At 33.1% G+C, this 21,782-nt stretch overlaps 1 protein-coding gene across 1 annotated transcript in view; it reads left to right on the top strand.

Moving 5' to 3' along the window:
- LOC143348759 (uncharacterized) overlaps positions 1 to 18,906 on the top strand; it is a 63,134-nt gene extending 44,228 nt beyond the window's left edge. Inside the window, exons 6-9 of the mRNA XM_076779355.1 lie at positions 9,141 to 9,462; positions 17,540 to 17,693; positions 17,730 to 17,890; positions 18,634 to 18,906. Coding sequence (XP_076635470.1) covers positions 9,141 to 9,462; positions 17,540 to 17,693; positions 17,730 to 17,890; positions 18,634 to 18,697 — 701 coding nt within the window. The 3' untranslated portion in view covers positions 18,698 to 18,906. The remainder of the gene's footprint in view (positions 1 to 9,140; positions 9,463 to 17,539; positions 17,694 to 17,729; positions 17,891 to 18,633) is intronic.
- The last annotated feature ends 2,876 nt before the right edge of the window (positions 18,907 to 21,782 follow it).

The following is a 21,782-nucleotide window of genomic DNA, read 5'->3' on the forward strand; positions in this document are numbered from 1 at the left end:
CTAATGCTACCCGTAAATTTCATGCGAATCTTTAAAACACCATAACTTCTGAATGGATTGGACGATTTTAATGTTCAAAAAGCCAAACGCCGCGTATTTTAGTGTAGAATATGTAGCAATTTTAAAAATATTCGAAAAGTTGTTCCTTGACCCCGTAATGTTAGAAAAACCCCATGAAAAATGGTGCAATTTTCAAACAGCCATAACTCCTACAATAGTGAAAATATTTCAATGAAACTTTTTTCTGAACCAGATCCCATGGGCACCTACAAAAAAGTATTAGATAATTTTTCTGTAGGATGTCAAACAAAATTATTAAAACTTAAAAACGAATTTTTACGAAAAATCGACGAAAGGGGGTGCCTAAATTTTTCGTCGAAATTGAAAAGTTGCAAATCGTTCTGGAAAAATTATTTTCGGTTGCGGAGGTCAATTACAATCATTTTTGGTGAATACACATACTTCCGTAATCCTATCCATTTTCGAGAAAAAAATTCGAGTAAGTGCTGAAAGTTTTGGGTGAAATAAAAGACTTTCGAATCATCTTGGAAAAATTATTTTTAGTTACAGGGGTCAATTGCAAGCATTTTTGGTCAACAGATATACTCTCGAAATCCTACTCAGTTTCGAGAAAAAAATTTATTACCGAAAATTTCATGTCTGACCGTTGCGTTGATATGTTTCACTGAAATTTCATGCGTATCTTTAAAACGTCATAACTTCTGAACGGATTGGACGATTTTAAAGTTCAAAAAGTCAAACGCCGCGTATTTTAGTGTAAAATATGTAGCAATTATAAAAATATTCGAAAAGTTGATCCTTGACCCCGTAATGTTAGAAAACCCCCATAAAAATGGTCTAATTTTCAAACAACCATAACTCTTACAATAGTGAATATATTTCAATGAAACTTTTTTCTGAAGTAGAGCCCATAGGCACCTACAAAAAAGTATTAGACAATTTTTCTGTTGGGTGTCAAACAAAATTATTAAAACTTAAAAACGAATTTTTACGGAAAATTGACAAGGGGGTGGTGCCTAAATTTTTCGACGAAAAAAAAAATTTCAAATCGTTTTGGAAAAATTATTTTCGATTGTAGGGGTCAATTACAATCATTTTTAATGAATAGACATATCCCCGAAATCCTGCGCAATTTTCAAGAAAAAAATTCAAAACGAGCGGAACTTTAAACGTTAATAACTTTTTAACGAAGACTTCATCAACAAATTGATATTCTTGATTTTCGTCTTGTTTTGGCCTCTAGAATCCCCCATTAAAATTTTTCCCAAGGGTGGCCGAACGCCCTGTATAGAAATAAAAAGTCGGTCGAGTACTTGTGAGAAAGTCACAGGTTAAGAGTGGCCCTCTGTTGGCGAATGCGGGAAGTGTCGTCACAATATTACAAATGAATTTCGAACGTAAATTATTTTTGATTTTTTTAAATTTTGACATTTGTTCTTCAATGATACTGGTAGTAATACCCAAAGGTCCAAAATATTTTGCTTTTTTTTTAAATTAAAACTATTTTTCATCAATAAACGGTTTAACTCAAGCGTTAATTCGACATCAGATTCGTAATCATCGATCCCGAAAATCCTAATATAGTAATATTTGTAAATTGTGTAAATTGAATGATGGTATCGTTGTTATCGTTATGTGATACACGCTTAGGATTGCTTATGATACGCTATCGTGTTCGTGCAAATTAGAATCATGTTACCATGTTTGACATTCCAATCGAACATAACCTGTCATGAGAAACTTTGAAACGAAGCTATACGTACGTTTAATATGACATTTTTTCAGCATTACAATTAATACAGTAAATTACCAAAATAAAATGAAATTATAATAAACCTGTAATATTAATTTGCTATCATACTGGCAAACAATGTTAATAATTACAACCCAGTAATAAAGAGAATACATTTTATTTAAGTTACTCAAGTTAAAGGACAAAAATAAAAGTACAAGAAATTACCGAAATCATTAGATTTTTCAATGATTTTTTTCACAGCCACGTGACTTATTCTCACAACTTTAGCAATCTCCCTTAAGCTCTGTTTATTGTTATGCATTTTGATTATTATTTGATGATCTTTAACAGTTTTCGAGCCATTTCGAGATTATGCAGATAGTGTCTCTTTAGGTTATGTTTTAATACGGAAACAAAATACGGAGATATCCCGACGCCATATTACTAAACAGTGATGCCAACATAGCCAAAATTTCTTACAATAGTTATAATTGCTAACATAAAAGCAGGGGTATTAATTTTATATTGACTCAAGAAAAAGTGACTTTTTTTATTCTTTCCGTTATAAATTTATTATTAACTTATTAATTTTAAAAATATATGGTTTTTATAAAAGACTTTTTTCCTATTTTCTTTCGTGCCTTTCAAATTATTTCAAAGAGAAGCTAAAAATTTCAAGAGTAAACTTTATATTGACGATCACTGTATTTGCATAGCAAAAAACAAATCTTATACATGCCAATTTTTCGAAATCCTTTGTGGTAAGTTGATTATAAATTATTTATTGATAATAAAACAATAATTCGAAATTATCTTTTCAAATGGTATGCTTTGCCATAGGAATTCTAAATCTCAAAAATATACAGGGTGTTCGGCCACCCCTGGGAAAAATTTTAATGGGAGGTTCTATAGGCCAAAATAAGACGAAAATCAAGAATAGCAATTTGTTGATTAAGGCTTCGTTAAAAAGTTATTAAAGTTTAAAGTTCCGCTTGTAAATAGGCAACTCGAGAGCAGCTGCGCACGCGCGATAGTGGCCCTCACTCACGAAACAATATGGCTGTCGTTCTGAGTGAGAACCACTATCGCGCGCACGCAGCTGTGCGCAGGTTGCCTATCCACAGACGCAACTTTAAACGTTAATAACTTTTTAACGAAGCTTCAACCAACAAATTGGTATTCTTGATTTTCGTCTTATTTTGGCCTCTAGAATCTTCCATTAAAATTTTTCCCAGGGGTGGCCGAACACCCTGCATGTTGTACGTTAATTTTCAATAAATTAATGGAATTATGAAGTAAACAAACATATCTTCGTTTATCGATTTTTCACAGCCACGTGACTTATTCTCACAATTTTAGCAATCTCCCTTAAGGTCTGTTTATTGTTATGCATTTTGATTATTATTTGATGCTCTTTAACAATTTTCGAGCCATTTCGAGATTATGCAGATAGTGTCTCTTTAGGTTATGTTTTAATATGGAAGCAAAACACGGGGATATCCCGACGCCATATTACTAAACAGTGATGCCAACATAGCCAAAATTTCTTACAATAGTTAGAATTATTAACATAAAAGCAGTGGTGTTAATTTTATATTAACTCAAGAAAAAGAGACTTTTTCTATTCTTTTAGTTATAAATTTATCATTAATTATTAATTTTAAAAATATATGGTTTTTATAAAAGACTTTTTTCCTATTTTCTTTCGTGCCTTTCAAATTATTTCAAAGAGAAGCTAAAAATTTCAAGTGTCAACTTTATATTGACGATCACTGTATTTGCATAGCAAGAAACAAATCTTATACATGCCAATTTTTTGAAATCCTTTGTGGTAAGTTGATTATAAATTATTTATTGGTAATAAAACAATAATTCGAAATTATTTTTTCAAATGGTATGCTTTGCCATAGGAATTCTAAATCTCAAAAATATACAGGGTGTTCGGCCACCCCTGGGAAAAATTCTAATGGGAGGTTCTATAGGCCAAGATAAGACGAAAATCAAGAATAGCAATTTGTTGATTAAGGCTTCGTTAAAAAGTTATTAAAGTTTAAAGCTCCGCCTGTAGATAGGCAACTCGGGAGCAGCTGCGCACGCGCGATAGTGGCTCTCACTCACGAAACAATATGGCTGTCGTGCTGAGTGGAAACCACTATCGCGCGCACACAGCTGTGCGCAGGTTGCCTATCCACAGGCGCAGCTTTAAACGTTAATAACTTTTTAACGAAGCTTCAATCAACAAATTGGTATTCTTGATTTTCGTCTTATTTTGGTTCCTAGAAACTTCCATTAAAATTTTTTCCAGGGGTGGCCGAATACCCTGTACGTTGTACGTTAATTTTCAATAAATTAATGGAATTATGAAGTAAACAAACATATCTTCGTTTATCGATTTTTCACAGCCACGTGACTTATTCTCACAACTTTAGCAATCTCCAGAGCTCTTAAGCTCTGTTTATTGTTATGCATTTTGATTATTATTTGATGCTCTTTAACAATTTTCGAACCATTTCGAGATTATGCAGATAGTGTCTCCTTAGGTTATGTTTTCATATGGAAACAAAACACGGGGATATCCCGACGCCATATTACTAAACAGTGATGCCAACATGGCCAAAATTTCTTACAATAGTTAGAATTACTAACATAAAAGCAGGGGTGTTAATTTTATATTGGAAAAGAGACTTTTTTTATTCTTTTCGTTATAAATTTGTTTATTATTAGCTTATTAATAAAAAAATATATGTTTTCTATAAAAGACTTTTTTCCTATTTTCTTTCAAATTTTTTAAAAATTTCAAAGAGAAGTAAAAAATTTCAAGTGTAAACTTCGATATCCTTTGTGGTAAGTTGATTATAAATTATTTATTGGAAATAAAACAATAATTCGAAATTATTTTTTCAAATGGTATGCTTTGCCATAGGAATTCTAAATCTCAAAAATATTCAGGGTGTTCGGCCACCCCTGGGAAAAATTTTAATGGGAGGTTCTAGAGGCCAAAATAAGACGAAAATCAAGAATAGTAATTTGTTGATTAAGGCTTCGTTAAAAAGTTATTAAAGTTTAAAGTTGCGCCTGTAGAATGGCAACTCGGGAGCAGCTGCGCACGCGCGATAAAGGCTCTCACTCACGAAACAATATGGCTGTCGTACTGAGTGGGAACCACTATCGCGCGCACGCAGCTGTGCGCAGGTTGCCTATCCACAGACGCAACTTTAAACGTTAATAACTTTTTAACGAAGCTTCAATCAACAAATTGGTATTCTTGATTTTCGTCTTATTTTGGCTCCTAGAATCTTCCATTAAAATTTTTCCCAGGGGTGGCCAAACACCCTGTACGTTGTACGTTAATTTTCAATAAATTAATGGAATTATGAAGTAAACAAACATATCTCCGTTTATCGATTTTTCACATAATTATCGTACATTCTCATTCTAAAAAAAAAACTAATCATTCTTAAACATTTCACAATTTTTGAACTACGCGCGAGACTTGTTGAACCAGCTGGGCAACGGATGGGTGGCGACGAACCAGTCTTTGCAACGAATACGATCGACTAGTGATAAGATACAAGGAAAAAAGGCAGTTCGTGGAAAATATTAATGGTCTCATTTAGTTCCATGAAACGAAATCGATGACACGAAATATCGTTTGGCCCAGTTTTCGGTAAACGACCAAGTGTTATGATCGCCTACCCGCTAAATCAGGTTACTCGGTAAACATACGTATCGTGACTATAAAATTCTACCAATATTACCTCCATTCAATTGGATCGACTTCGGCGAGCCGCACGGTACGATAGAAAAACGTGATCGAACGATGTATTCGCAGCGCAAATGTTAAAATAAGTACACCCATTACGTTATGACCTACCGATTCGCATCTAATTTACAATTTCCGTCTCCGTCGATTATATCGTCATTTTTCTTATTAATTTTCTCTAATTTAATGTCTTTTATTAATAGTGAAAAAGTTGATACTTGGAAGTAATTAATATGTTATTTATTTGTTATAAAATTGCACTGATTCGCCAATAATCTGGGGACATTTGGTGTTATTGTTACAAAGAGTCCTATATCTACAATTTCATAATTGATTTTGATTGATTTTGAGAAACACATAAATCCCTAACATTAGTTCAGTTATGCTCCGTTGGGCATTAAATTTTACCAGCGCGGGGGACTCCTACGTGGTGCCAACACAATATAATAAAACGTTGCCAACCTAAACTATCTCTAACATGCTCCTCACTATACAGGGTGTCCGGCCACCACTGGGAAAAATTTTAATGGGGGATTCTGGAGACCAAAATAAGACGAAAATCAAGAATACCAATTTGTTGACGGAGGCTTCGTTAAAAAGTTAGTAACAATTAAATTAAAAAATTTCAAATCGTTCTGGAAAAATTATTTTCGGTTGCGGGGGTCAATTACAATCATTTTTGGTAAATAGACATACCTCCAAAATCCTATCCACTTTCGAGAAAAAAATTCGAGTAGATACTGAAATTTTTAGACGAAATTAAAAAATGTCAAATCATACTAAAAAAATTATATTTAGATAGGAGGGTCTATAACAATAATTTTTGGTCAATAGACATACCCTCCAAATCCGAACCATTTTCGAGAAAAAAATTCCTTACCGAAAATATAATTTCAGGCCCAGAAATGCTTCCCATTTTCATGCGAATCTTTAAAACACCATAACTTCTAAATTGATTGGACGATTTTAATGTTCAAAAAGTCAAACGCCGCGTATTTTAGTGTAGAATATGTAGCAATTATAAAAATATTCGAAAAGTTGATCCTTGACCTCGTAATGTTAGAAAAACCCCATAAAAATGGTGCAATTTTCAAACAGCCATAACTCCTGCAATAGTGAAAATATTTCAATGAAACCTTTTTCTGGAGCAGAGCCCATAGGCACCTACAAAAAAGTATTAGACAATTTTTCTGTAGGATGTCAAACAAAATTATTAAAAATTAAAAACGAATTTTTAAGAAAAATCGACAAAAAGGGGGGCCTAAATTTTTCGACGAAAAAAAAAAATTTCAAATCGTTTTGGAAAAATTATTATCGGTTACGGGGGCCAATTACAATCATTTTTGGTGAATAGACATACCTCCGAAATCCTATCGACTTTCGAGAAAAAAATTCGAGTAGATACTGAAATTTTTAGACGAAATTAAAAAATTCCAAATCATACTAAAAAAATTATATTTAGTTACAGGGATTAATTACAATCATTTTTGGTCATTACACATACCCCCGAAATCTTACACATTTTCGAGAAAAAAATTCCTTACAGAAAATCTAATTGGGTGCCTCAATTTTTCGACGAAAAAAAAAAATTTGAAATCGTTCTGGAAAAATTATTATCGGTTGCAGAGGTCAATTACAATAACTTTTGGTAAATAGACATACCCCCGAAATCTTGCGCATTTTCGAGAAAAAAATTCAATACGAGTGGTTAAACGTTAATAACTTTTTAATGAAGCCTCCATCAACCAATTTGTATTCTTGATTTTCGTTTTATTTTGGCCTCTAGAATCTCCTATTAAAATTTTTCCCAGGGGTGGCCGAACGCCCCGTATTTGAAACGAAGTTGCAACTAAATTTTTAACGTTAAAATGTTTTTTCTTCTACGACCCAACATCTCTACATTTACAATCGCGACCGCCAGGGCGCGAATGGTCAAAAGACCGCGAAAACGAAGAGAAATTTGAATCGTCGTGGTATTAATAAAAACGAATTTCCCGCATAGTGTCCTTAAATCCCTAGCATTAGTTCAGTTATGCTCTGTTGGACATTAAATTTTACCAGCGCGGGGGACTCCTACGTAGTGCCAACACAATAGAATAAAACATTGCCAACCTAAACTATCTTTAACATGCTCCTCACTATATTTACAACGAAGTTGCAACTAAATTTTTAACGTTAGAATGTCTTTTCTTCCACGCCTCAACATTTCCACATTTACAATCGCGACCACCAGGGCTCGTACGTGGTGCCAACACAATATAATAAAACATTGCCAACCTAATCTCCAACATGCTCTCCACCATATTTGCAACGAAGTTACAACTAAATTTTTAACGATAGAATGTCTTTTCTTCTACGATCCAACATTTCCACATTTACAATCGCGACCGCCAGGGGGCGAATGGTCAAAAGGCCCGCGAAAACGAAGAGAAATTTGAATCGTCGTGGTATTAATAAAAACGAATTTCCCGCATAGTATCCATAAATCCCTAACATTAGTTCAATTATGCTCCGTTGGGCACTAAATTTTACCAGCGCGGGGAAACTCCAACGTGGTGCCAACACAATAGAATAAAACATTGCCAACCTAATCTCCAACATGCTCCTCGCCATATTTGCAACGAAGTTACAATTAAATTTTTAACAATAGAATGTCTTTTCTTCTACGATCCAACATTTCCACATTTACAATCGCGACCACCAGGGCTCCTACGTGGTGCCAACACAATAGAATAAAACATTGTCAACCTAATCTCCAACATGCTCCTCACCATATTTGCAACGAAATTACAACTAAATTTTTAACGTTAGAATGTCTTTTCTACTACGACCCAACATTTCCACATTTACAATCGCGACCGCCAGGGCGCGAATGGTCAAAAGGCCCGCGAAAACGAAGGGAAATTTGAATCGTCGTGGTATTATTAAAAACGAATTTCCCACAGTGTCCATAAATCCCTAACATTAGTTCAGTTATGCTCCGTTGGGCATTAAATTTTACCAGCGCGGGGGACTCCTTCGTGGTGCCAACACAATAGAATAAAACATTGCCAACCTAAACTATCTAAATTTTTACCATTACCTAAACTTACCTACGTTACCTACGTTTACCTAAACTTCTAAAACCAACTAAATTTTTAACGTTAGAATGTCTTTTCTTCTACGACCCAACATTTCCACATTTACAATCGCAACCGCCAGAGGGCGAATGGTCAGAAGGCACGCGAAAACGAAGAGAAATTTGAATCGTCGTGGTATTAATAAAAACGAATTTCCCGCATAGAGTCCATAAATCCCTAACATTAGTTCAGTTATGCTCCGTTGGGCATTAAATTTTACCATCGCTGGGGATTCCTACATGGTGCCATCACAATATAATAAAACATTGCCAACCTAAACTATCTAAATTTTTACCGTTACCTAAACTTACCTACGTTACCTACGTTTACCTAAACTTCTAAAACCAACTAAATTTTTAGCGTTAGAATGTCTTTTCTTCTACGACCCAACATTTCCACATTTACAATCGCGACCGCCAGGGCGCGAATGGTCAAAAGGCCCGCGAAAACGAAGAGAAATTTGAATCGTCGTGGTATTAATAAAAACGAATTTCCCGCATAGTGTCCTTTCAGAGGCATTCCGTCGACGAGGATCCGCCAAACGAGCAACAACCGTCGCCGAACGAGGAGAAAAAAACGACACCGACACGGCTCGCGATCGTTAACCGTGGAAACAGGGGTGCCACGCCGAGCGACGAAACGCTGCCTTGGCGATCGGACATACCAGGCTTGGCTCTGCCTATTTTAGCATTGATTCATGATCCCGAGGAGACTCACGACGTACCGTTGACTGATCGCGAAAAGAGATGCCTGGCCGTGCCCATCGGTGATTTGCACGATGGAAAACGGAAGCTTTTCAAGCCACGTAGCACACCGTCACGACCGTGAGTAAAAGAAATATTCTAACCACTCATCGAACATAGTTTAACATGTTAACTGTATTTGACGAGTATACTCGTCATGGATTTTTTATCATGACTAGTTTTCTAAAATATACCTATCTTTTTGATGCAATATTTCAACAGAGACACTTACTTTGTGTTTGACGACTATACTCGTCATCGATCGATTTTTGTGACTCATAGAAATTCGCACTTTCAACACGGAGCGACACAGTTATTTGGTTAAGAAGAACCTAAATTTGAATAAATTGATTGTTTCGTTCGATGCATCTACGAAATGAATTGTTTTAGTATATACATTATGGTAACACATCGTTTGCAATGCACACTGTATCGTATACAGATAACGAAAATTATAACCTCCAAATTGATCGATTTTTGTCATTAGACAAAAATGCATCGATCTATATACAAGAAAGTATACACTTTTACTTAAAAATTTGTCGTTCATTGGACACCGTTTGAGAAAAACGTAAATTTGAATAAATTAACTGTATCGTTCGATGCATCTACGAAATGAATTGTTTCAGTATATACATTATGGTAACACATCGCGTATAGTGTACACTGTATCGTATACAGATGACGAAAATTATAACCTCTAAATCGATCGATTTTTGTCACCAGACAAAAATGCGTCGATCAATGTATAAGAAACTGTACACTTTTACTTAAAAGATTGTCGTTCATTGGACACCGTTTGAGAAAAACGTAAATTTGAATAAATTAACTGTATCGTTCGATGCATCTACGAAATGAATTGTTTCAGTATACATTTTGGTAACACGTCGCATACAATGCACACTGTATCGTATACAGATGACAAAAATTATAACCTCTAAATCGATCGATTTTTGTCACCAAACAAAAATGCATCGATCAATGTATAAGAAAGTATACACTTTTATTTAAAAGGTTATCGTTCATTGGGCACCGTTTGAGAAAAACGTAAACTTGAATAAATTAACTGTATCGTTCGTGTTAAATAAAAGTGGGTTGGCAACATTGGTAATAGAAAAAGAAGAAAATTTTTAAGATTAATTTATCGTTATATTATAATATGTACAATCAGGAATATAATTTGTTTTTTTTTGTATAATTAAGAGTTTAATAAAGTTTAGTTAAAACATAACAGTTCGAAACATCTACGAAATGAATTGTTTCAGTATATACATTATGCTAACACATCGTTTGCAATGCACACTGTATTGTATAGGCTCATGGGAATTCCGAACGAAAATTATAACCTCCAAATTGATCGATTTTTGTCACCAGACGAAAATGCATCGATCAATGTACAAGAAAGGATATACTTTTACTTAAAAGTTTATCGTTCATTGGACACCGGTTGAGAAAAACGTAAACTTGAATAAATTAACTGTATCGTTCGTGTTAAATAAAAGTGGGTTGGCAACATTGGTAATAGAAAAAGAAGAAAATTTTTAAGATTAATTTATCGTTATATTATAATATGTACAATCAGGAATATAATTTATTTTTTTTTTTGTATAATTGAGAGTTTAATAAAATTCAGTTAAAACATAACAGTTCGAAGCATCTACGAAATGAATTGTTTCAGTATACATGATGGTAACACATCGCGTACAGTGTACACTGTATCCTATACAGATAGGGAAAATTATAACCTCTAAATTGATCGATTTTTGTCACGAGACATAAATTCATCGATCAATGTACAAGGAAGTGTACACTTTTACTTAAAAGTTTGTCGTTCATTGGGCACCGTTTGAGAAAAACGTAAATTTGAATAAATTAACTGTATCGTTCGATGCATCTACGAAATGAATTGTTTCAGTATATACATTATGGTAACACATCGCGTACAGTGCACACTGTATCCTATACAGATAGGGAAAATTATAACCTCCAAATTGAACGATTTTTGTCACCAGACATAAATGCATCGATCAATGTACAAGAAAGTGTACACGTTTACTTAAAAGTTTATCGTTCATTGAACACCGTTTGAGAAAAACGTAAATTTGAATAAATTAACTGTATTGTTTGATGCATCTACGAAATGAATTGTTTTAGTATATACATATGGTAACACATCGCGTACAATGCACACTGTATCGTATACAGATAACGAAAATTATAACCTCTAAATCGATTGATTTTTGTCACCAGACATAAATGCATCGATCAATGTACAAGAAAGTATGCACTTTTACTTAAAAGTTTATCGTTCATTGGACACCGGTTGAGAAAAGCGTAAACTTGAATAAATTGATTGTATCGATCGTGTTAGATAAAAGTGGGTTGGCAACATTGGTAAAAGAAAAAGAAGAAAATTTTTAAGATTAATTTATCATTATATTATAATATGTACAATCAGGAATATAATTTGTTTTTTTTTTTTGTATAATTGAGAGTTTAATGAAGTTCAGTTAAAACATAACAGTTCGAAACATCTACGAAATGAATTGTTTCAGTATACATTATGGTAACACATCGCGTACAGTGCACACTGTATCCTATACAGATAGGGAAAATTATAACCTCTAAATTGATCGATTTTTGTCACGAGACATAAATGCATCGATCAATGTATAAGAAAGTGTACACTTTTACTTAAAAGTTTGTCGTTCATTGGGCACCGGTTGAGAAAAACATAAATTTGAATAAATTGACTGTATCGTTCGATGCATCTACGAAATGAATTGTTTCAGTATATACATTATGGTAACACATCGTTTGCAATGCACACTGTATCGTATACAGATAACGAAAATTATAACCTCCAAATTGATCGATCTCTGTCATTAGACAAAAATGCATCGATCTATGTACAAGAAAGTATACACTTTTACTTAAAAGTTTGTCGTTCATTGGACACCGGTTGAGAAAAACATAAATTTGAATAAATTGATTGTATCGTTCGTGTTAGATAAAAGTGGGTTGGCAACATTCGTAAAAGAAAAAGAAGAAAATTTTTAAGATTAATTTATCGTTATATTATAATATGTACAAACAGGAATATAATTTGTTTTTTGTTTTGTATAATTGAGAGTTTAATAAAATTCAGTTAAAACATAACAGTTCGATGCATCTACGAAATGAATTGTTTCAGTATACATTATACTAACACATCGCGTACAATGCACACTGTATCGTATACAAATGGCGAAAATTATAACCTCTAAATTGATCGATTTTTGTTACCAAACAAAAATGCTTCGATCAATGTACAAGAAAGTGTACACTTTTACTTAAAAGTTTGTCATTCATTGGGCACCGTTTGAGAAAAACATAAACTTGAATAAATTAACTGTATCTTTCGATGCATCTACGAAATGAATTGTTTCAGTACATACATTATGGTAACACATCGCTTGCAATGCACACTATATCGTATAGGTTCATGGGAATTCCGAACGAAAATTGTAACCTCTAAATTGATCGATTTTTGTCACCAGACAAAAATGCAGCGATCTATGTACAAGAAAGTATACACTTTTACTTAAAAGTTTATCGTTCATTGGACACCGTTTGAGAAAAACGTAAATTTGAATAAATTAACTGTATCGTTTGATGCATCTACGAAATGAATTGTTTTAGTATATACATTATGGTAACACATCGCGTACAATGCACACTGTATCGTATACAGATAACGAAAATTATAACCTCTAAATCGATCGATTTTTGTCACCAGACATAAATGCATCGATCAATGTACAAGAAAGTGTACACTTTTACTTAAAAGTTTGTCATTCATTGGGCACCGTTTGAGAAAAACGTAAACTTGAATAAATTAACTGTATCGTTCGATGCATCTACGAAATGAATTGTTTCAGTATACATTATACTAACACATCGCGTACAATGCACACTGTATCGTATACAAATGGCGAAAATTATAACCTCTAAATTGATCGATTTTTGTTACCAAACAAAAATGCATCGATCAATGTACAAGAAAGTGTACACTTTTACTTAAAAGTTTGTCATTCATTGGGCACCGTTTGAGAAAAACGTAAACTTGAATAAATTAACTGTATCGTTCGATGCATCTACGAAATGAATTGTTTCAGTATACATTATACTAACACATCGCGTACAATGCACACTGTATCGTATACAAATGGCGAAAATTATAACCTCTAAATTGATCGATTTTTGTTACCAAACAAAAATGCATCGATCAATGTACAAGAAAGTGTACACTTTTACTTAAAAGTTTGTCATTCATTGGGCACCGTTTGAGAAAAACGTAAACTTGAATAAATTAACTGTATCGTTCGATGCATCTACGAAATGAATTGTTTCAGTATACATTATACTAACACATCGCGTACAATGCACACTGTATCGTATACAGATAACGAAAATTATAACCTCTAAATCGATCGATTTTTGTCACCAGACAAAAATGCATCGATCAATGTACAAGAACGTATACACTTTTACTTAAAAGTTTCTCGTTCATTGTGCACTGTTTGAGAAAAACGTAAATTTGAATAAATTAACTGTATCGTTCGATGCATTTACGAAATGAATTGTTTCAGTATATACATTGTGGTAACACATCGCGTGCAATGCACACTGTATCGTATAGGCTCATGGGAATTCCGAACGAAAATTATAACCTCTAAATTGATCGATTTTTGTCACGAGACAAAAATGCAGCGATCTATGTACACGAAAGTATACGCTTTTACTTAAAAGTTTATCGTTCATTGGACACCGTTTGAGAAAAGCGTAAATTTGACTAAAATTAACTGTTTCGTTCGATACATCTACGAAATGAATTGTTTCAGCATACATTCTGGTAACACATCGCGTACAATGCACACTGTATCGAATACAGATAACGAAAATTATAACCTCTAAATCGATCGATTTTGTCACCAGACAAAAATGCATCGATCAATGTACAAGAAACTGTGTATTTTTGCTTACAAATTTGAAATAATTTTGATTATTTTATGTAATAATAAATTTTTTGCTTATTTTTACTATTGCAATTTCTTGTCAACCGATTATTGATTAACATTTGCTTCAAAAGTATTTTTAATCGGTTAACGAAAATACAGACGAGGTATACGAGTAGACCTTACATCCAATGTATTTTTTCGACCCATTGTTATGAGGCTCTAGTGCCCCATTACCATTTTCGTGTCACTCGCAACATTACCAACAGATTACACAAATGAACACAAGAAGAAGTGAGACAGAAAATGAAATTGCAGAAACATTCCTGGCCACACATACTTTCGATAAAAAGATGTTTATTTTGTTAACATAGTTTAGAGAAAAACATCGTCTTATGGTTCACATGATTTCATTGTATATGATTGGAAATAGAATTTTAACTCGTTGGCCGCCATGACAGTTTTCCATAGGAATATTCTAGATTTTTGGTCAAATTGTGGAAAAATAGAAATGTTTATATTCTGTATTAAATTCTCAATAATAGTGATGCTATTCACAATCTTATAAAAGTTTGTATTTTAAAAAAATATTATTTTGAAGCGCCGATCACCGGTGACCACCATGGCAACCAACAAATGAATTTTTTTCGAGAAAGTGAGTAGGATTTTGGGGGTATGTCTATTCACCAAAAATGATTGTAAATAACCCCTGCAAACAGAAATAATTTTTTCAAAACGATTCGAAATTTTTCTTTTTGGTCGAAAAATTTGGGTACCTATTCGAATTTTTTTCTCGAAACTCAGTAGGATTTCGGGGGTATGTCTATTGACCAAAAATGATTGTAATTGACTTCCGCAACTGAAAATAATTTTTTCAAATCGATTTGAAAATTCTTTTTTTCATCGATAAAAGGCACCTGGCCCCTGTCGATTTTTCTTAAAAATTCGTTTTCCATTTTTAGTAATTTTGTTTGACGCCCTATAGAAAAGTTGTCTAATACTTTTTTATAAGTCTCCATGTGCTCTACTTCAGGAAAAAGTTTCATTGAAATATATTCACTATTGTACGAGTTATGGCTGTTTGAAAATTGGACCATTTTTATGTGGTTTTTCTAACTTTACGGAGTCAAGGGACAACTTTTTCAATATTGTTAGAATTTCTAAATATTCTTCACTAAAATACACGTTATTTGCCTTTCGAAACATTAAAATCCCCCAAATCGTTCAGAAGTTATGACATTTTAAAGATTCGCATGAAATTTCGGGGGTGCATTTCTGGCCTTACATTAGATTTTCGGTCAGGAATTTTTTTGTCGAAAATGCGTAAGATTTCGGAGGTATCTGTGATGACCAAAAATGATTGTAAGCAACCTCTGCAACCGAAATAATTTTTATAGAACGATTTGAAAAATTTTTTTTTCGCCGAAAATTTTCAGCTTCTCGAATTTATTTCTCGAAAATGGTTAGGATTTCGAGGATATGTATATTGACCAAAAATGATTGTAATTAACACCCTTAGTTAAAAATAATTTTTCCAAATCGATTTGAAAATTTTGTTTTTCGACAAAAAAAGGCACCTGCCCCCTGTCAATTTTCCTTAAAAATTCATTTTTAATATTTAATAATTTTGTTTGACGCCCTATAAAAAAGTTGTCTAATACTTTCTTGTAGGTACCCATGAGCTCTACTTCAGAAATAATGTTCAATGAAATACATTTACTATTGTAGGTGTTATGGTCGTTTGAAAATTGCATTTTTCAATCCGTTCCATAGTCAACTCACATGTATTTACACACACAGCTACAGCTGTCTGCCCATAAATACTAATTCAGTGAATAGTTTCTCAACTGACCGCCATCCATGAGAAGAGGGCGCTAAAATCACCTCCGAATTTTCAGGTCGGTAAAGCAGTCAGAAATGTCTTACCGATCGTCCCCTTGTATAAAAATGAAATTCATAACCTTGCAGAATGTTGAATTGTTTCCTTATTTGTTTTAATTGAAATAAAATACGATTTCTTATCTCTGAAATTATATTAATTTCGATTCAGAATAGATATCGCTACTTGCATTGGAATTTATAAAAAGTAAAGTGAGTAAAAATTTTTATTACAGACTTATCTAGTATTTTTTCTGTTACCTATTGTATTTCCGTATTGTTTTGTTCCTCTTCAAACATTTTGTCGCTGAGTATTATCAAATTTGAAATAATATCAGTAAATAATAGTTAATGTAAAATAACAGACATGTACCATTTATAATTCAATAGACACATATATTATTTTAAAACGATGCTTAATTTGTATATTAAATCGTAATTAATACCGTACAGTTGTAAACGTATTTTTCATCGATATAAATTATTAATTTGTCTACGAAAAAAACATAATTCTCCTTCTAAACACTATAAAATTTTCAATTTTCCATTTCATCACTTTAAAACCAAGTTCAATACCAGCGTAAACTTCTAACTTTAAGAAAATTGTTTTTTACAATTGGATGTGATAAGTGCTACACAAGATACAAACAGGGTTTATATCATCGAAGAAGTTAACAAGATCCTACATTATTAATCAACATAAAAATATTGGTTTCGTCTGGTATTTTAAAAATGTCTTATTATATTCCCAAAAATGTTAAATCCAAGTTAGCTTTTAAAAAAAAATTCATAAGTATCAATTACTTTTACACAAGAATCTCCACTTAAGCGCCATCTTCCAATCGTTGTATGTTCTTCGTAGTAGCTTCCATGATAAAGAAGAAAAAATGTGGTAACAATGATAAGCATTTTCAAGCAACCAATCAGCATCATTTTCACGAAATATAATACAAGTTCACGCTATAATCATATCGAACGATATCGATTCCTCGGGGATTTACAGGGTATCGACGGAAGGAAAACAATTGGAACGATAAGATGTCTACGATGATGGAAACAGAGAGGATGGTACGATCGTGAACGAGATATATTAATAGTTCTCATAATATGCTTCCTTTTATTCAAGGACTATCGAAACGACCTAGCAATAAGAAATTATTTCCTCGATTCGTTTATTACGATATCGACGAAAACTGTGCTTTTTCCCTGCGATTTTTAAAAGTAGAATAGACTCAAATTTTGTTTTAAAAAATTGTACAAATGTATTTATTTTTTTTTTATAGTGTAACGGAGAAACAGACAATTTCATCGAAAGTAAAAATGCAAGAATCGCCGAGAACCGTTCCGCAGAAAATGTCGAGCCCCGTGCAACACGTTAAAACACCCGCCACTAATTACTCCGCAAACGTAAGGCAAATGTTGTCATTGTCGTCGAACGTAATGTATAATAAATTGTCACGAGATAATTCACAGGTGAAAGAAACATGTCCAACGACTTCAAATGGGTCTATTCAACATGCACAACCGGCACCCACAAAACCGCAGTTCCATACGAACAAAGAAAAAGAGTGTTGGCATCTTTATAAGAAAATGTGCGATAAAGGTGTCTCCGTGTCCTTTGACACTGTTTTAAGGTTGGAGCACAACTAAGCTAAGATCACGAATACATTCGAATCGATTTAGAAAAATATGATTGAAATTATTGAGACTCAAGAGACTTAATTATTCACACCTTTGGGAGATATTTTAATGGGGGATTCTAGAGGCCAAAATAAGACGAAAGTCAAGAATACCAATTTGTTGATTGAGGCTTCATTTAGAAGTTATTAACGTTTAAAGTTCCGCCTGTGAGACGGCAGCGCGCCACTCTCGCGCTTGCGCAGCTGTTCGCACGTTGCCGTCTCACAGGCGGAACTTTAAACGTTAATAACTTTTTAACGAAGCCTCAATCGACAAATTGGTATTCTTGATTTTCGTCTTATTTTGGTTTCTAGAATCTTCCATTAAAATTTTTTTTTTCTCTTCGGGATATCTCGAAATCTAAGGTCGAGCGACAATTATTGTTCAGATAAAAGTTGTTCGCAATTTCATTCTCTATAACATACTCGAAAATGATCGGGATTGTTCCACGGATGTTATAGTTTTTAAAAATTTTAAGTCTTTTTTGTTCAAAAAAAATGTAAAAAAGCATTACTTTTTCAATCTCCTCCATCTATATTTCTTCATGCGGATCAGATACAGTCTTTCGTGGAAAAACCATTTTAAAAAAAACAGAAAAAATCATAAAAAAAGCCACTATAGTAGATATTTACCTATAATTTTATACTAAATAGTATGTATATTGTTTTCGTATTTCATGAGTCGTGTTATTTTCCAGAGGTATACTCACACCAACAGAGTATCGATTACGACAGAGGGAACTCCTTCAGGATTCACAATGAAGATGCATTGGGAAATTTGCTTTGTTATGAATGAATCTCGAGTGTCCACTATTTTCATTGAAACACTTTGAATAGTATGATAGTTAAAATGAGGACAATGCTCTAACTCAATTAGCGATCTGACCTTGTAGAGCAGTGTTCTCCAAATCAGAGCTCTGAGGTTCCCCCAATTTCGTCCGTGTTGTTAAGATCAGTCAATAGTGTGAAAATGACACATAATATACGTTGCTAGAGCGAGCCAATGCTATGTATTTCCCTCAAATTTTGCCCCATCCATTTTTATTTAACGTGAAATCATCCCTTAAAGAAAATGCAAAATTATCTTTCTCGTCGAATATCTCCTGAACGGTGAAAGATATTGAAAAACAGTTTAAACAAAGGTTGCATGCAGTTTTTATGTTTACAAAAATATGTAAAAAGATTTTTTAAAAATCGATACTTTTGAATTAACTCCACCACCACTTCTTAAAATTCATTTTTTGATTTTTAAAATTTCATGCAAAAATACTTTATCTCCATCTATGTAAATAGTTTGTATGTTAGAATAGTACGCATGGAATTTTGGGGAAACATTTCTAGCCACACATTATACAGGGTGTCCGGTCACCCGTGGGAAAAATTGTAATGGGAGATTCTAGAGGCCAAAATAAGAGGAAAATCAAGAATACCAATTTGTTAATGGAGGCTTCGTTAAAAAGTTATTAACGTTTGAAGTTCCGCTCGTTTCGAATTTTTTTCTCGAAAATGCGCAGGAATTCTGGGATATGACTATTCACCAAAAATGATTGTAATTGACCCCCGCAACCGAAAACAATTTTTTCAGAATTAATTAAAAATTTTCTTTTTCATCGAAAAATTTAGGCACCTACTACTTGTCGATTTTTCTTGAGAAGTCCTTTTTCATTTTTAGTAATTTTGTGTGACGACCTACAGAAAAGTTGTCTAATACTTTTTTGTAGGTACCTATGGGCTCTACTTCAGAAAAAAGTTTCATTGAAATATATTCACTATTGTAGAAATTATGGTCATTTGAAAATTGGACCATTTTTATGGGGTTTTTCCAATATTACGGGGTCAAGGAACAACCTTTCGAATATTTTTGCGATTTCTACATATTCTCCACCAAAATACGCGTAGTTTGCTTTTTTAAACATTAAAATCGTCCAATCCGTTCAGAAGTTATGACGTTTTAAAGATACGCATATAATTTCAGTGAAACATATCAACGCCATGGTCAGACATGAAATTTTCGGTAATAAATTTTTTTCTCGAAACCGAGTAGGATTTCGAGAGTATATCTGTTGACCAAAAATGCTTGCAATTGACCCCTGTAACTAAAAATAATTTTTCCAAGATGATTCGAAAGTCTTTTTTTTCACCCAAAACTTTCAGCACATACTCGAATTTTTTTCTCGAAAATGAATAGGATTTCGGAGGTATGTGTATTCACCAAAAATAATTGTAATTGACCTCCGCAACCGAAAATAATTTTTTCAGAACGATTTGAAATTTTTCAATTACGTCGAAAAATTTGTCCATATATTCGAATTTTTTTCTCAAAAGTGGGTAGGATTTCGGGGGTATGTCTATTCACCAAAAATGATTGTAATTAACCCCCTTAGCTAAAAATAATTTTTTTAGAATCATTTGAAATTTTTTTTTTCGCCGAAAAATTTAGGCACCTACCCTGTCGATTTTTCTTAAAAATTCGTTTTCGATGTTTAATAATTTCGTTTGACGTCCTACAGAAAAGTTGTTTAATACTTTTTTGTAGGTACCTATGGGCTCTACTTCAGAAAAAAGTTTCATTGAAATATATTCACTATTGTAGAAATTATGGTCATTTGAAAATTGGACCATTTTTATAGGGTTTTTCTAATATTACGGGGTCAAGGAACAACCTTTCGAATATTTTTGCGATTTCTACATATTCTCCACCAAAATACGCGTAGTTTGCTTTTTTAAACATTAAAATCGTCCAATCCGTTCAGAAGTTATGATGTTTTAAAGATACGCATATAATTTCAGTGAAACATATCAACGCCATGGTCAGACATGAAATTTTCGGTAATAAATTTTTTTCTCGAAACTGAGTAGGATTTCGAGAGTATATCTATTGACCAAAAATGCTTGCAATTGACCCCTGTAACTAAAAATAATTTTTCCAAGATGATTCGAAAGTCTTTTTTTTCACCCAAAACTTTCAGCACATACTCGAATTTTTTTCTCGAAAATGAATAGGGTTTCGGAGGTATGTGTATTCACCAAAAATAATTGTAATTGACCTCCGCAACCGAAAATAATTTTTTCAGAACGATTTGAAATTTTTCAATTACGTCGAAAAATTTGTCCATATATTCGAATTTTTTTCTCAAAAGTGGGTAGGATTTCGGGGGTATGTCTATTCACCAAAAATGATTGTAATTAACCCCCTTAGCTAAAAATAATTTTTTTAGAATCATTTGTAATTTTTTTTTTTCGCCGAAAAATTTAGGCACCTACCCTATCGATTTTCCTTAAAAATTCGTTTTTGATTTTTAATAATTTCGTTTGACGTCCTACAGAAAAGTTGTTTAATACTTTTTTGTAGGTACCTATGGGCTCTACTTCAGAAAAAAGTTTCATTGAAATATATTCACTATTGTAGAAATTATGGTCATTTGAAAATTGGACCATTTTTATGGGGTTTTTCTAATATTACGGGGTCAAGGAACAACCTTTCGAATATTTTTATAATTGCTACATATTCTACCCTAAAATACGCGGCGTTTGGCTTTTTGAACATTAAAATCGTCCAATCCGTTCAGAAGTTATGACGTTTTAAAGATACGCATATAATTTCAGTGAAACATATCAACGCCATGGTCAGACATGAAATTTTCGGTAATAAATTTTTTTCTCGAAACCGAGTAGGATTTCGAGAGTATATCTGTTGACCAAAAATGCTTGCAATTGACCCCTGTAACTAAAAATAATTTTTCCAAGATGATTCGAAAGTCTTTTTTTTCACCCAAAACTTTCAGCACATACTCGAATTTTTTTCTCGAAAATGAATAGGATTTCGGAGGTATGTGTATTCACCAAA

This window comes from Colletes latitarsis, chromosome 12 (genome assembly GCF_051014445.1).
Source record: "Colletes latitarsis isolate SP2378_abdomen chromosome 12, iyColLati1, whole genome shotgun sequence".
In the NCBI taxonomy this organism is placed as follows: domain Eukaryota; kingdom Metazoa; phylum Arthropoda; class Insecta; order Hymenoptera; family Colletidae; genus Colletes; species Colletes latitarsis.